This window comes from Ailuropoda melanoleuca, chromosome 8 (assembly GCF_002007445.2).
Source record: "Ailuropoda melanoleuca isolate Jingjing chromosome 8, ASM200744v2, whole genome shotgun sequence".
Classification (NCBI taxonomy): Eukaryota; Metazoa; Chordata; class Mammalia; order Carnivora; family Ursidae; genus Ailuropoda; species Ailuropoda melanoleuca.
Window position 1 is genome coordinate 76,517,370 of NC_048225.1, and position 12,222 is coordinate 76,529,591.

General features: G+C 34.0%; 1 protein-coding gene across 3 annotated transcripts in view; it reads left to right on the plus strand.

Annotated features, from left to right (window-relative positions):
• SUCO (SUN domain containing ossification factor) overlaps positions 1-12,222 on the plus strand; it is a 121,910-nt gene that overhangs the window by 51,513 nt on the left and 58,175 nt on the right. For all 3 annotated transcript variants that reach the window (XR_004627251.1, XM_019797193.2, XM_034666743.1), the window contains 6 exons: positions 825-932; positions 2,672-2,777; positions 4,936-4,956; positions 5,144-5,199; positions 5,668-5,759; positions 6,240-6,305. Coding sequence is in view for 2 of the 3 variants with exons in the window: in XM_019797193.2 (XP_019652752.1) it covers positions 825-932; positions 2,672-2,777; positions 4,936-4,956; positions 5,144-5,199; positions 5,668-5,759; positions 6,240-6,305 (449 nt within the window). In the remaining variant the exon portion in view is untranslated. The remainder of the gene's footprint in view (positions 1-824; positions 933-2,671; positions 2,778-4,935; positions 4,957-5,143; positions 5,200-5,667; positions 5,760-6,239; positions 6,306-12,222) is intronic.

The following is a 12,222-nucleotide window of genomic DNA, read 5'->3' on the forward strand; positions in this document are numbered from 1 at the left end:
ATGTGTTTTCTATCACTATAAATTACTTTACATTTTCTAGATTTTTATATAAATGGAATGTAGTTTCTTTCTTTCTTTCTTTCTTTCTTTCTTTCTTTCTTTCTTTCTTTCTTTCTTTCTTTTTTCTTTCTAGATTTTATTTGTGTGAGAGAGACAGAGCATGAGCAGGGAGGAGGGGCAGAAGGAGAGGGGCAAGCAGGCTCCCCACTGAGCAGGACCCTGAGATCATGACCTGAGCCGAAGGCAGTTGCTTAATGGACTGAGCCACCCAGGCGCCCCAGAATGTATAGTTTCTAGTAAAATTTTTAATGCCTGTTGGTATTTCATTGTTTGGGTGGACCATACCTGAATCCTGTATTCTAAACGTGTAGGTTGACTTTTTCCCCCTGCTCTTATAAACTGTGCCTTGCTATATTACAATGTATATACAGGGGTGAATGTTTGGAGCTATATGTCCTTAGGATAAATTTCTAAAAGTGTATTGCTAAATCAAAGACTGTGGTACTCCTTGAGACCATGTATATATGCCAAACTGCCCTCTATGACTAGTCTAGAGAAAACTCTTTGGCTAGCTTTCCTTAGTGAAGTCATTCCTTCTCCAAGAGTGTTCTTTGTCATTAAAAAAAGAACCTTTTAAAAAAATACTTTAAAAAATATTGTAGGACAAAAGCAATATCTTGTGTTATTTATAGTTACCCCACCCCCTCAACTAATGATATGCTTGGGAGATTAACTTAATGGAAGTCTAGTTTATGCGAACTGTTTAATATGAACTATTATTTTGGTTGGCTTATTTCAATAATTGTCTTGTGTTCTTTTTAAAGGTTTGTTATTGAACTTTGTGAACCAATTCAAGTAAAACAGCTTGATATTGCAAATTATGAATTATTTTCTTCAACGCCTAAAGACTTCTTGGTTTCTATCAGTGACAGGTAAATTCTAAAGCTGCTTTCTACAAGTTTATCCTGGATCTCCAGAATAAAAATTTTAAAATAGTTCACTTTTTAAAACTTTATTTTTTATTTTTTAATATATCATTTTGTAAGAATATTAGTAATATTATAGTATTAGGCACTTGCTAATCAACTTACTTTCATTAAATTTATAATCATATGATATTCCTTTATCATATGATTATATGGTGAGGAAACAGACAAAGGTTAAATAGCTTGCCGGGTCACATGACTTGTGAATTGGGGAATCGGGATTCAAACCTAGATCTGTATGACTTCAGAGTCCTTATTTTTAATTATTATTATGCTCTGTTGCTGCCAAACACTTTTTAAAAAAGTTTTTAAAAACTTTCATGAATACTTCATTTTATATGTCATGAGGTATATTTTTGTTAAAGTGTATTTTCAAAACTTTGTTATGTGTGTGTGCTTATAAAAGAATTAACATAAGGAATTTGGTAAAGTATAAAAATCCATTCAATCAAAGATAACATTAGCATTTTAATATATTCCTCCCAGGCTTTTCTGTATATTTATATATTTACTAATTCTATTTAAAAAAATCAGGTTTTACTGCTTATATCCTGATAATACCCTTTTGTCTTTTAAACACACCATTTAAAAATTTTTATTGGAGTATAATTAACATGATGTTACATTAGTTTCAGATGTACAACATATTGCTTCAGTGATTCTGTACATTCAGTATACCATTTTTAATGAATAGTTTATATTTTCCCCCCACTGGAAATACTTTTTGTATTTCCATTCAATAAATACTTTTGAGTGTCTCTGATGTGGCATGTAGAATGCTGTTATTTATTTAGCCATTCTTCATTCAATAAATAAATACTTTTTGAGTACTCATTCAATAAATACTTTCTGAGTGTCTCTGATGTGGCATGTAGAATGCTGTTATTTATTTAGCCATTCTTCTGTTGTTGATTATTAATGGTTTTCCATCCTCTTTCTTCTTTCACCTCACACTCTGCCCTGCATATATGCAGTTACTGAAATTAATTCTCAGAACCTCTTGAATTCCATCCGTTTTTCACTTAATAACCTTGCTCAGATCACTTCTTTTTCTCTAAGCTGTAATTTTCTACATGTCAAGTGGACATACGTGGTTTTGACAAGTGATTTTTTGTTTTAAGAGTACTCCATTACTTTGAGGGATTTTTAAAACACTGTAGTAAACAAAAATAATACTTTAAGGCTTTTATGTTTGATTTTCTTTTAAAGAGGGGGACATCTATATAAGATCTGTGAAATTCCAGTCTAATGGTAAAGGATTTTTTCTGTTTCCCTTTCCACCAGCACTTTTATTTATATGTTATATCATCACACACTTGGTAGTACATGAAGAGTAGTACCTCCTTCCAAAACAATCTCTTGGCTACTCTCTGTTTTAAAACCTCCAGTTTACTTGGAAGCCCAAGAAGCCGTTTTGGTCCTACTTTTTGTCTTCTCCCTTTCTTGTTTTCTCTTTGATAATGGTGTGATTTTTGCAAGGTATTCTTTCCCTGTGAAGAGGAAAGAGTTTAGTTGGAAAAGAAAATGCATTTCTTCAACTCAGTATTTTACTCCTTTTTAAACTATGTTGAATGTGTGCACCTGGAGAGGAAAAAAATAAACGATATATTTTGAGGATGTGATGGAACCTCTCAATATGTGGTTTATGATTTTTTAAAAAGAATGTTTATATTTATATTTCCTAGATATCCCACAAATAAGTGGATTAAGCTGGGTACTTTTCATGGTAGAGATGAGAGGAATGTCCAGAGTTTCCCTTTAGATGAACAGATGTATGCAAAATATGTGAAGGTAATGTTTATACCTACAGGACTATGTTTTATAATGAAAACATACCTATTATTCATACCTTTTTATACCTTACCCCACCTTTTTAGAAATCATAAAACTTGAAATTTAATGCAATCTTCTTTTTGATAAAATGATTCTCATTGCATTTATTATTTTATGAAACAAGTATTAATACATTCCCTTGTGTGTAACTGGAAACTTAGGCTAATTTTTTTGATATTTGCAGCTCTGATGAAATTTCAAATATTGTCTTAATGTTTTTTTTGAGTCTTTACGTAAAAAGTCATTTTCATAGTATCATGTCTTTATTTCAAAGCCCAAATCACTGTTAGTCACTGAAGTCTTTAAAGCAGGTCTGATTTTTTTATTAGAATCTGACTCTTAGATTGTTTTAATTTTAATATCCAATTATTTGTCTGATATCTTTTGCCTTTTCTATTGTATATTCAGTATTTTTTGTCCAAATACCAATTTCAGATAAACTTTTTAAGACTTACGTTCAGTATTCCTGCTGCTTCCTCCACCAATGTAGAGGTGGAATTATCTACCAAAGTAGAATTACCACTTTTGAATTGGATTTTAGACAAAATATAGGAATTTCCTACTCTTCGCTTCCCCTCTTTTTTTTTCTCTTTAAAATAATAGCACACCTTAAAGTACCACTGTGTTTATAATATGACCTTTTGGAATGAAAGCAGCTCTAATTTCTGTCTTTTCTTCTTTAAATGTGAGAACTTTTAAAGCTACCTGATTGTCCTCTGGGATTTTACTGTCTGTGTCTTTTTTAAGCATGTATTAAATTGGCTTCTATGAATGGGTAAACTTGTAGTATTCCTAGTCTCAATATAAAAATGCTAAATTCTATTTTTAAAATACAGTTGATATTCTCAGTTAATGGTTCAACAGTATTCAGAAAAACGAAGGTATATTTTCCATTTTTTAAAAACAATTGTCTAATGACCTTTTTATATAGTGGTTTCTACACTGTGATAAAGAAAAATTTTAAAAATTATTTGGCAGGTGATACAATTGTATTTAATTTTACAATTAAGGCAACCCACATGTTAATGAAATAGTTCCAAGAATCATTCTTCATACCATCTACTTTATTAATAATGGCAGAACATAATTTATTGGTGGTATAAAAAGTGCCATTTCCTTCTTGGTTGTTTTTATGGAGGAACACTATAGAGCATCTTGATGATGACTTTTCTAATAAGTTCTTTTTGGTAGCATTAATTCTAAAACCAAAAAACATTTAATTCTAATTCTAATGTTGATAAATATGTAAGTTTACCTGGATTTTCTTTATCCCAAAAGTAAACCCAGATGTACAGTCTACTTTTTAATAGCCTATATTTTAAAAGTGGATTGAGATATATATTTCAGTCCTGTAAGTTATACTTGAAATAACATAGCATTCTAAAACTTCATGTTGGGGCGCCTGGGAGGCACAGCGGTTAAGCGTCTGCCTTCGGCTCAGGGCGTGAGCCCAGCATTATGGGATTGAGCCCCACATCAGGCTCTTCTGCTATGAGCCTGCTTCTTCCTCTCCCACTCCCCCTGCTTGTGTTCCCTCTCTTGCTGGCTGTCTCTATCTCTGTCAAATAAATAAATAAAATCTTTAAAAAAAATTTAAAAAAATAAACTTCGTGTTTTCCCTAAAAAAATTTGTATACGATATGGTACAAGAATAAATATTATTTTATATTATCCTAGTTAATCTTTTTATCAATATGTATGTACCTGTGTATATCCACATATGTATCTATATATATAGATATATACATGATATATATCTATAATATTTGAATTAATATAAGCCACAGTTTGTTTCTAGATACTCTTTATTACTTTTAGAATGCTGTTATTTCTGACAGATAAATAAAACAGCAGAAATGAAATTTAGGTTATTCAGCTTAACCTTAAAGTTAATTTATTTCATTACACTTTGATTATACTTTCTAGCTAGTGATGGTAAAAATTTAAATCATTGATTTGATTTCTGCAAAGAAATAAGAGTACTACAATGTTATCCATCACAGTACATTGCTTTCTATAATTATACAATATAATTTATGAATATTAAATGTTGCTTGTGGCATGTTATCCAGACTTTGGAACTGATTTCTTTTTCTTTTCCTTTCTCTTGCTTCAGATGTTCATCAAGTACATAAAGGTTAGCAACCTTCTCTTTTGCAATATTGAATAACAGGGCATGGCATATTACTGCATGGCAAAAAAGCAAAACTTCACAATTATTGATTTTTGGGGGAAATGAGGACTTTACTTTTAGAAATGTTATAATGAAAGAAACCGAATATATTGTTAGATAATCTCACATACACTGTGCTTTTATTCTTTAGGTAGAGTTGGTATCACATTTTGGATCAGAGCACTTTTGTCCATTAAGCCTTATAAGGTAATACAGAACAAGAGACATTTATCGAGTGATTTAAAAAAAAAAAAAAAGGTACACAAAAATCCCAGCATTTTTAAAGTGAAGAAATAATTTTCTATTATGTAAAGTTAATACTATAGAATATAAGCTGTTAAACCCTTCTTGTTCTTGAATCCGTTTTAGAAAAATGTAAAAATTTGCTCTAAGAAAAAATAATCATTATGTGTGTCTGGTCTAGCTTGCTTGCTATTTTGCTGTGATGATAGTATATGGAAAATTCTTAGACTAATAAAACTGGCCATCACATTTTTCAAGGCCTTAATTAGATAAAAATTTAATGGAAACAATGGATGGATGACTATAGTGTAAGAAGGTCATAATTTTGGAGTCCAAAAGCTAATGGCCCTCAAAAAATGACTAAAGAAATGAAGAGATGAGTCTTAACTCTGTTTTTGTTTTGAAAGTCTTTAATGAAATTGTTTTTAATAGGGTATTTGGCACTAGCATGGTCGAAGAATATGAGGAGATTGCTGATTCCCAGTATCAGTCAGAACGTCAAGAATTATTTGATGAGGACTATGGTAAGTGACTTTAAGACATGTGACTATTATGTATATTTTTTTGTTTTTTAAAGTTTAATAGCCTGAAGGGATAGGAGAAGGTTTTATGACACCCTCTATTTCTACTTAATCAAGTCCTTGTTTTAAGAGATCTTAAAGCATAGCCTAAAAAATTAAATTTTTCCCTTCCTTAATTTTCATATAAGTGAAATGAAGACATTTACCAGGGGTTGGCAAAGTACATGGAAAACTTGATAAAGTTTTATAAATGTGATTAAAATTTTGGTAAGCAGTGGAATTATTTTCCTTGGTTTACAACATCTGTTTGATAAATGGCTTCTGAATCTTATTTTCTTTTTGTGAACACATTTTAGATGTATACTGAATATTTATTCTAAAATATGCTTTAAATGTCAGCTGACTTAGGACATAATTTGAGCTTTTAAACATATTATTGGAGATAGTTCTCAGTGTAATTACCTTCATTTTCTCCTCAAACAGATTATCCACTGGATTATAATACTGGGGAGGATAAATCCTCAAAAAATCTTCTTGGTTCTGCTACAAGTGAGTATTTGGAGATTTTCCTAGAGACTATTAAAATAATTCCCAACTTTTTCTTCCCTGACATATGTGAGTATTTTGTTGTGGTATATAGTTTAGGAAGCTCCTTCTCCCAGTATTGAACTTGAGTTGAAATCAAAGATATTAGCTTTGAAATGTATTTCCATAGAAATAAAATAGGAAGGTGGATGAAAAGAAAGAGGAGAGGAAAAAATGCAAGCACAAGTTGTTTCTTCTACCCTAAGTGGTTATATTTTTAAGCAAATTCCTTAGAAGAATGGGCTGTGACTTTACTTGGGGAAAGAATTACTCAAGAGGTCCAGACTATATGAGTAGAAGTATCTGGGTAGTCATACTAGATGGGAAAGGAATTCGAATGGTATTTCAGAGGTAGTATGCATCAGTGAAATCCTAGCAAACGAGGAATCATTGATCTACAGATGTGGTTAGTTTCCTAATTATTTACAAATATAAAGGCTGTTGTTATCCATAATAACAATGATTCTCAAGCAGTAACATTAATAGTAATAACAGTATACTCTTTGTAAACTAAAGAAATAATGATTAAGATACTAGTAGTTTAGTTTTTGTCGTACCAGCCCATTATCTGAACCTAGTGGTAAGCTGGCTAGGGAGACTCTTGGAAAGACCATTACCAACTGACACTTTATTTTTATTGTTATAATTCAGGTGGGTATATTTTAATGGTTATTTTTGGTTATTCATAAAGAACATAAAATACTGGAAGGAGTTTTGTTTTTATTTGGAGATTAATGATTGAATATAATAAAAGTAAATCTTCATAAAATCGATGACTACTTTCTTGTGCCTTTCCCTTGTTGCTCTTAGTGAGTTGAGTTGCTTCAATCCCAGTCTCGTGTGTACATTGTCTTTATACCTTTTAAGGTTACTCAACCAGTAGTATATATACTTAGGTAGACATTTTGTATAGCTACAGTATATGGAGATAGGAGTTGGCTCTGTTTTTTTTTTTTCATCTTTTCTTTTTTCTGTTCCCTTCTTCCCCTTTTCCTCTCCATAGAAAACTAGTCTTCAGTGGGCTTTTTAAGGCATAGGAAGAAGAATGCTAAAAATACCTGTAGAAGAGGAACCCTTTATGTAGTATTTAACTTTGTTGCATATTAGCTCAGTATACTTTGTTTCACTCTATTGCTAGTCAACTGACTTTCTATATATTAGTGACTTCTTTTAAGTAGGATTCTTAGCTATCTAGTTGATGATAATATTAAAAATAGGTTCTTCATTCACTGCTGTGAGATATAGTTTTTTAGGAGTGAAAACATGATGCTGTTTTATCTATCTGGATATTAATATTATTGTTCATGTCCTTAAATTTGTATTAAATATTCTGTGTTATGTAGTAATCATCATAGCTCAATGATGTCATATTAGTTAGTTGTGTGGAAGCATCATTATTTTATGGAGTCAGAAAATAGCCCCAGACTGAAAGATCTCTAGCTTCTGATGGTTGCTGGAGAGGAAGGGGCACCTTAGGGAAGTATGCCTTACCATAGTTTTAGGTAAAGGAAAATCCTGTTGATATTCTTGGTTCCTTTTTCTCTATTCTTATGGAATTAACTCCTAGACAAACCCAGTTTACACAATGGAGGTCATTTCCCTATTTGTAATTACTTATGTGACCAAGGTATTATTTGTATTAATTAGATAAAGAATCTTCTTTATATCCTACTTTGGGGATCTTTTCCTCAAAGATGTGTTTCTTGGTAGCATATCATTTATTTTTCTTTTTATGGATCTACCTTTCAGTGTTCTAGTGTTGAAAGAATTTGTTTACGTCAGCTAAGCCTAAACATAGAAAGTAGGGTTTAAAAAGAGCTCCATCTCTTGAAGTTTCAGAAAAAAGAGAGGAGTGGTAGCTGGCAGTGATAAGACTTTGGTGTCATAAAGGTCATACATATGACCTAACACAGTTGTATTCTATACTTGTCCTTATAAAGAGTCTGGGACTGTTTCTAAGCCTGACTTTGCTACCACCCCCAAGGTAGTATAACTTTTAAGGAGTAAATAACAGAGTAGAATCAGGACAAAGAGCTAGCCTCTGGTACTGAAATATCTGAATTTGACTGTCATCATCACACTTTATGAATTGGCTTGAAATTGGCCAATTTTGAACCTGGCTTGCTTTATAAATTTAGACAGTGGCTCCAAAACAGAATTCTGTGGCTTTAATTTTTTTTTTTTTAATTTGGGCAGAGGGAGAGGGAGAATCTTAAGCAAACTCCATGGCCAGCACAGAGCCTAACACAGGGCTCGGTTTCACAACCCTGAGCCAAAAAGCAAGAATTGGACACTGAATTGACTGAGCCACCCAGGTGCCACCTCCCCCCCTTTTTCCCCCTGTGGCTTTAATATTAATAGAAACTCCTTTTTCCTTTTGGTATTGGGCAGTTAGTAGTTACAGGAAATATATGTCACCAGAGTACATTGATTCTATTGGAACTTGGTTGTCAGAGAGTATACATACTGAATATTTGGACATTCTTGACATTATATAATTTTCTTAACTTCCAAAAAGGAAAAACTACTATGCTAGAGAAAGCACCATTCTTGACTTTGAGTTTATGCCAGTTATGGCAGCTCTTCTGCTTGATTCTTTTATTTACACTCTTTTTTTTTTTTAAGATTTTTTTTTTAAGTTACTTATTCGACAGAGATAGAGACAGCCAGCAAGAGAGGGAACACAAGCAGGGGGAGTGGGAGAGGAAGAAGCAGGCTCATAGCGGAGGAGCCTGATGTGGGGCTTGATCCCGTAACGCCGGGATCACGCCCTGAGCTGAAGGCAGACACTTAACCGCTGTGCCACCCAGGCACCCCTCTTTTATTTACATTCTTGAACCAAAACATTTAAATATTTTATATCAACAAAAAATTCTTAATATCATTCTGATTTCCTTGTACTTTGTCATGTGGATTTTCCAGACCACTCTCTACTTTGATATTCTTGCAAGTCTGCCTTTACTCCTAAATACGGTCTGCATTTTGTTAGAATCGCTAAAGGCCAGGTTTCTGTGTATGTGTTTAAGACAAAATACAGTTTTTGTGTTCTTTGACATCAGAATATTTTTTATGAATGTATATATTTTAAAGACCTAGAAGGAAAAGTGAGAATGCGGGTGGGCATGCAGCAGAGGTATCTACATACACATGAGAGGAAGTAGTTATTTTGTTGGCTCGTCTTGTCATGTTGTAGCATAGGTAGTTTGTTTTCCATATCAAAAGCCACTGTAGTGTGCTGGAGACTGAGTATAACTTGTTGATGGTCCCTGGGGAGAATTTCATTCCTTAAAGAATGAGATAGGATGAATAGTGTCCAGCTCAAAGATAAAGGAGTTGGCTGATCTGGGAGAAATTAAGTACAAATGTCTAGTTTGGTACTATATTCCAAATTATTACCTTAGCCTTTCAAAAGGTTTTTTAGTAGCCACATTATGATTGTGACAAGCTATCATGTGTTTGGATGCAAATTGGGAATGGTCAGAATAGAATATTCACAAAGCTGCTTTCTCTCAAAAGACAAAATAAGACTTTTGGCAGTGTTCTTTTTAAAATTTTTTTTTTTTTATTATATTGTGTTAATCACCATACAGTACATCCCCAGATTCCGATGTAAAGTTTGATGCTTCATTAGTTGCATATAACACCCAGTGCACCATGCAATACGTGCCCTCCCTACTACCCATCACCAGGCTATCCCCTTCCCCCACCCCCTCCCCTCTGAAGTCCTCAGTTTGCCTCTCACAGTCCATAGTCTCTCATGTTTCATTCCCCCCTCTGATTACCCCCCTTTTCTTTATCCCTTTCTTCCCCTACCGATCCTCCTAGTTCTTATGTTCCATAGATGAGAGAAATCATATGATAATTGTCTTTCTCTGCTTGACTTATTTCACTTAGCATTATCTCCTCCAGTGCCGTCCATGTTGCAGCAAATGTTGAGAATTCGTTCTTTCTGATAGCTGAGTAATATTCCATTGTATATATGGACCACAGCTTCTTAATCCAGTCATCTGTTGAAGGGCATCTCGGCTCCTTCCATGATTTGGCTATTGTGGACAATGCAGCTATGAACATTGGGGTGCATATGGCCCTTCTCTTTACTACGTCTGTATCTTTGGGGTAAACACCCAGTAGTGCAATGGCTGGGTCATAGGGTAGTTCAATTTTTAACTTTTTAAGGGACCTCCACACTGTTTTCCAGAGTGGCTGTACCAACTTGCATTCCCACCAACAATGTAGGAGGGATCCCCTTTCTCCACATCCTCTCCAACAATTGTTGTTTCTTGCCTTGTCTATCTTTGCCATTCTAACTGGCGTAAGGTGGTATCTCAGTGTGGTTTTGATTTGAATTTCCCTGATGGCTAATGATTTTGAACATTTTTTCATGTGTCTGTTAGCCATTTGTATGTCTTCATTGGAAAAGTGTCTGTTCATATCTTCTGCCCATTTTATGATTTGTTTATTTGTTTCTCGTGTATTGAGTTTGAGAAGTTCTTTGTAGATCTTGGATACCAGTCCTTTATCTGTGGTGTCCTTTGCAAATATATTCTCCCATTCCGTGGGCTGTCTCTTAGTTTTTTTGACTGTTTCCTTGGCTGTGCAGAAGCTCTTTATCCTGATAAAGTCCCATAAGTTCATTTTATCTTTTATTTCTCTTGCCTTTGGAGATGTGTCGTGAAAAAGGTTGCTCTGGCCGATGTCATAGAAGTTGTTGCCTATGTTCTCCTCTAGAATTTTGATGGATTCCTGTCTCACATTGAGGTCTTTCATCCATTTGGAGTTTATTTTTGTGTATGGTGTGAGAGAGTGGTCAAGTTTCATTCTTTTGCATGTAGCTGTCCAATTTTCCCAGCACCATTTATTGAAGAGACTGTCTTTTTTCCACCGGATGTTTTTTCCTGCTTTATCAAAGATTAGTTGCCCAAAGAGCCGAGGGTCCATTTCTGGGTTCTCTATTCTGTTCCATTGGTCGATGTGTCTGTTTTTGTGCCAGTACCATGCTGTCTTTGTGATCACAGCTTTGTAGTACAGCTCGAAATCCGGCATTGTGATGCCCCCAGCTTTGTTTTTCCTTTTCAACAGTTCCTTGGAGATTCGGGGCCTTTTCTGGTTCCATACAAATTTAAGGACTATTTGTTCCAGTTCTTTGAAAAATGTCCTCGGTATTTTGATCGGGATAGCATTGAAAGTGTAGATTGCTCTGGGTAGTATGGACATTTTAACTATGTTAATTCTTCCAATCCATGAGCATGGAATATTTTTCCATCTTTTTATGTCTTCCTCAATATCTTTCAAAAGTGATCTATAGTTTCTAGCATATAGGTCCTTTACGTCTCTGGTTAAGTTAATTCCAAGGTAACGCATGGTTTTTGGTGTTATTGTAAATGGGATGGATTCCCTAATTTCTCTTTCTTCAGTCTCGTTATTCGTGTATAGAAATGCAACTGATTTCTGGGCATTGATTTTGTATCCTGCCACCTTACTGAATTGTTCTATAACTTCTAATAGTTTGGGAGTGGATTCCTTTGGGTTTTCCATATAGAGTATCATGTCATCTGCAAAGAGAGACAGTTTGACTTCTTCTTTGCCGATTTGGATACCTTTGATCCCTTTTTGTCTTCTGATTGCTGTTGCAAGGACTTCTAGTACTATGTTGAATAATAGTGGCGAGAGTGGGCATCCTTGTCGTGTTCCTGATCTTAAGGGAAAGGCTTCCAGCTTTTCCCCATTGAGAATAATGCTTGCAGTAGGCTTTTCATAGATGGCTTTTATGAGATTGAGAAATGTACCCTCTATTCCTACACTCTGAAGGGTTTTAATCAGGAAAGGATGCTGTATTTTGTCAAATGCTTTTTCTGCATCAATTGAGAGGATCATATGGTTC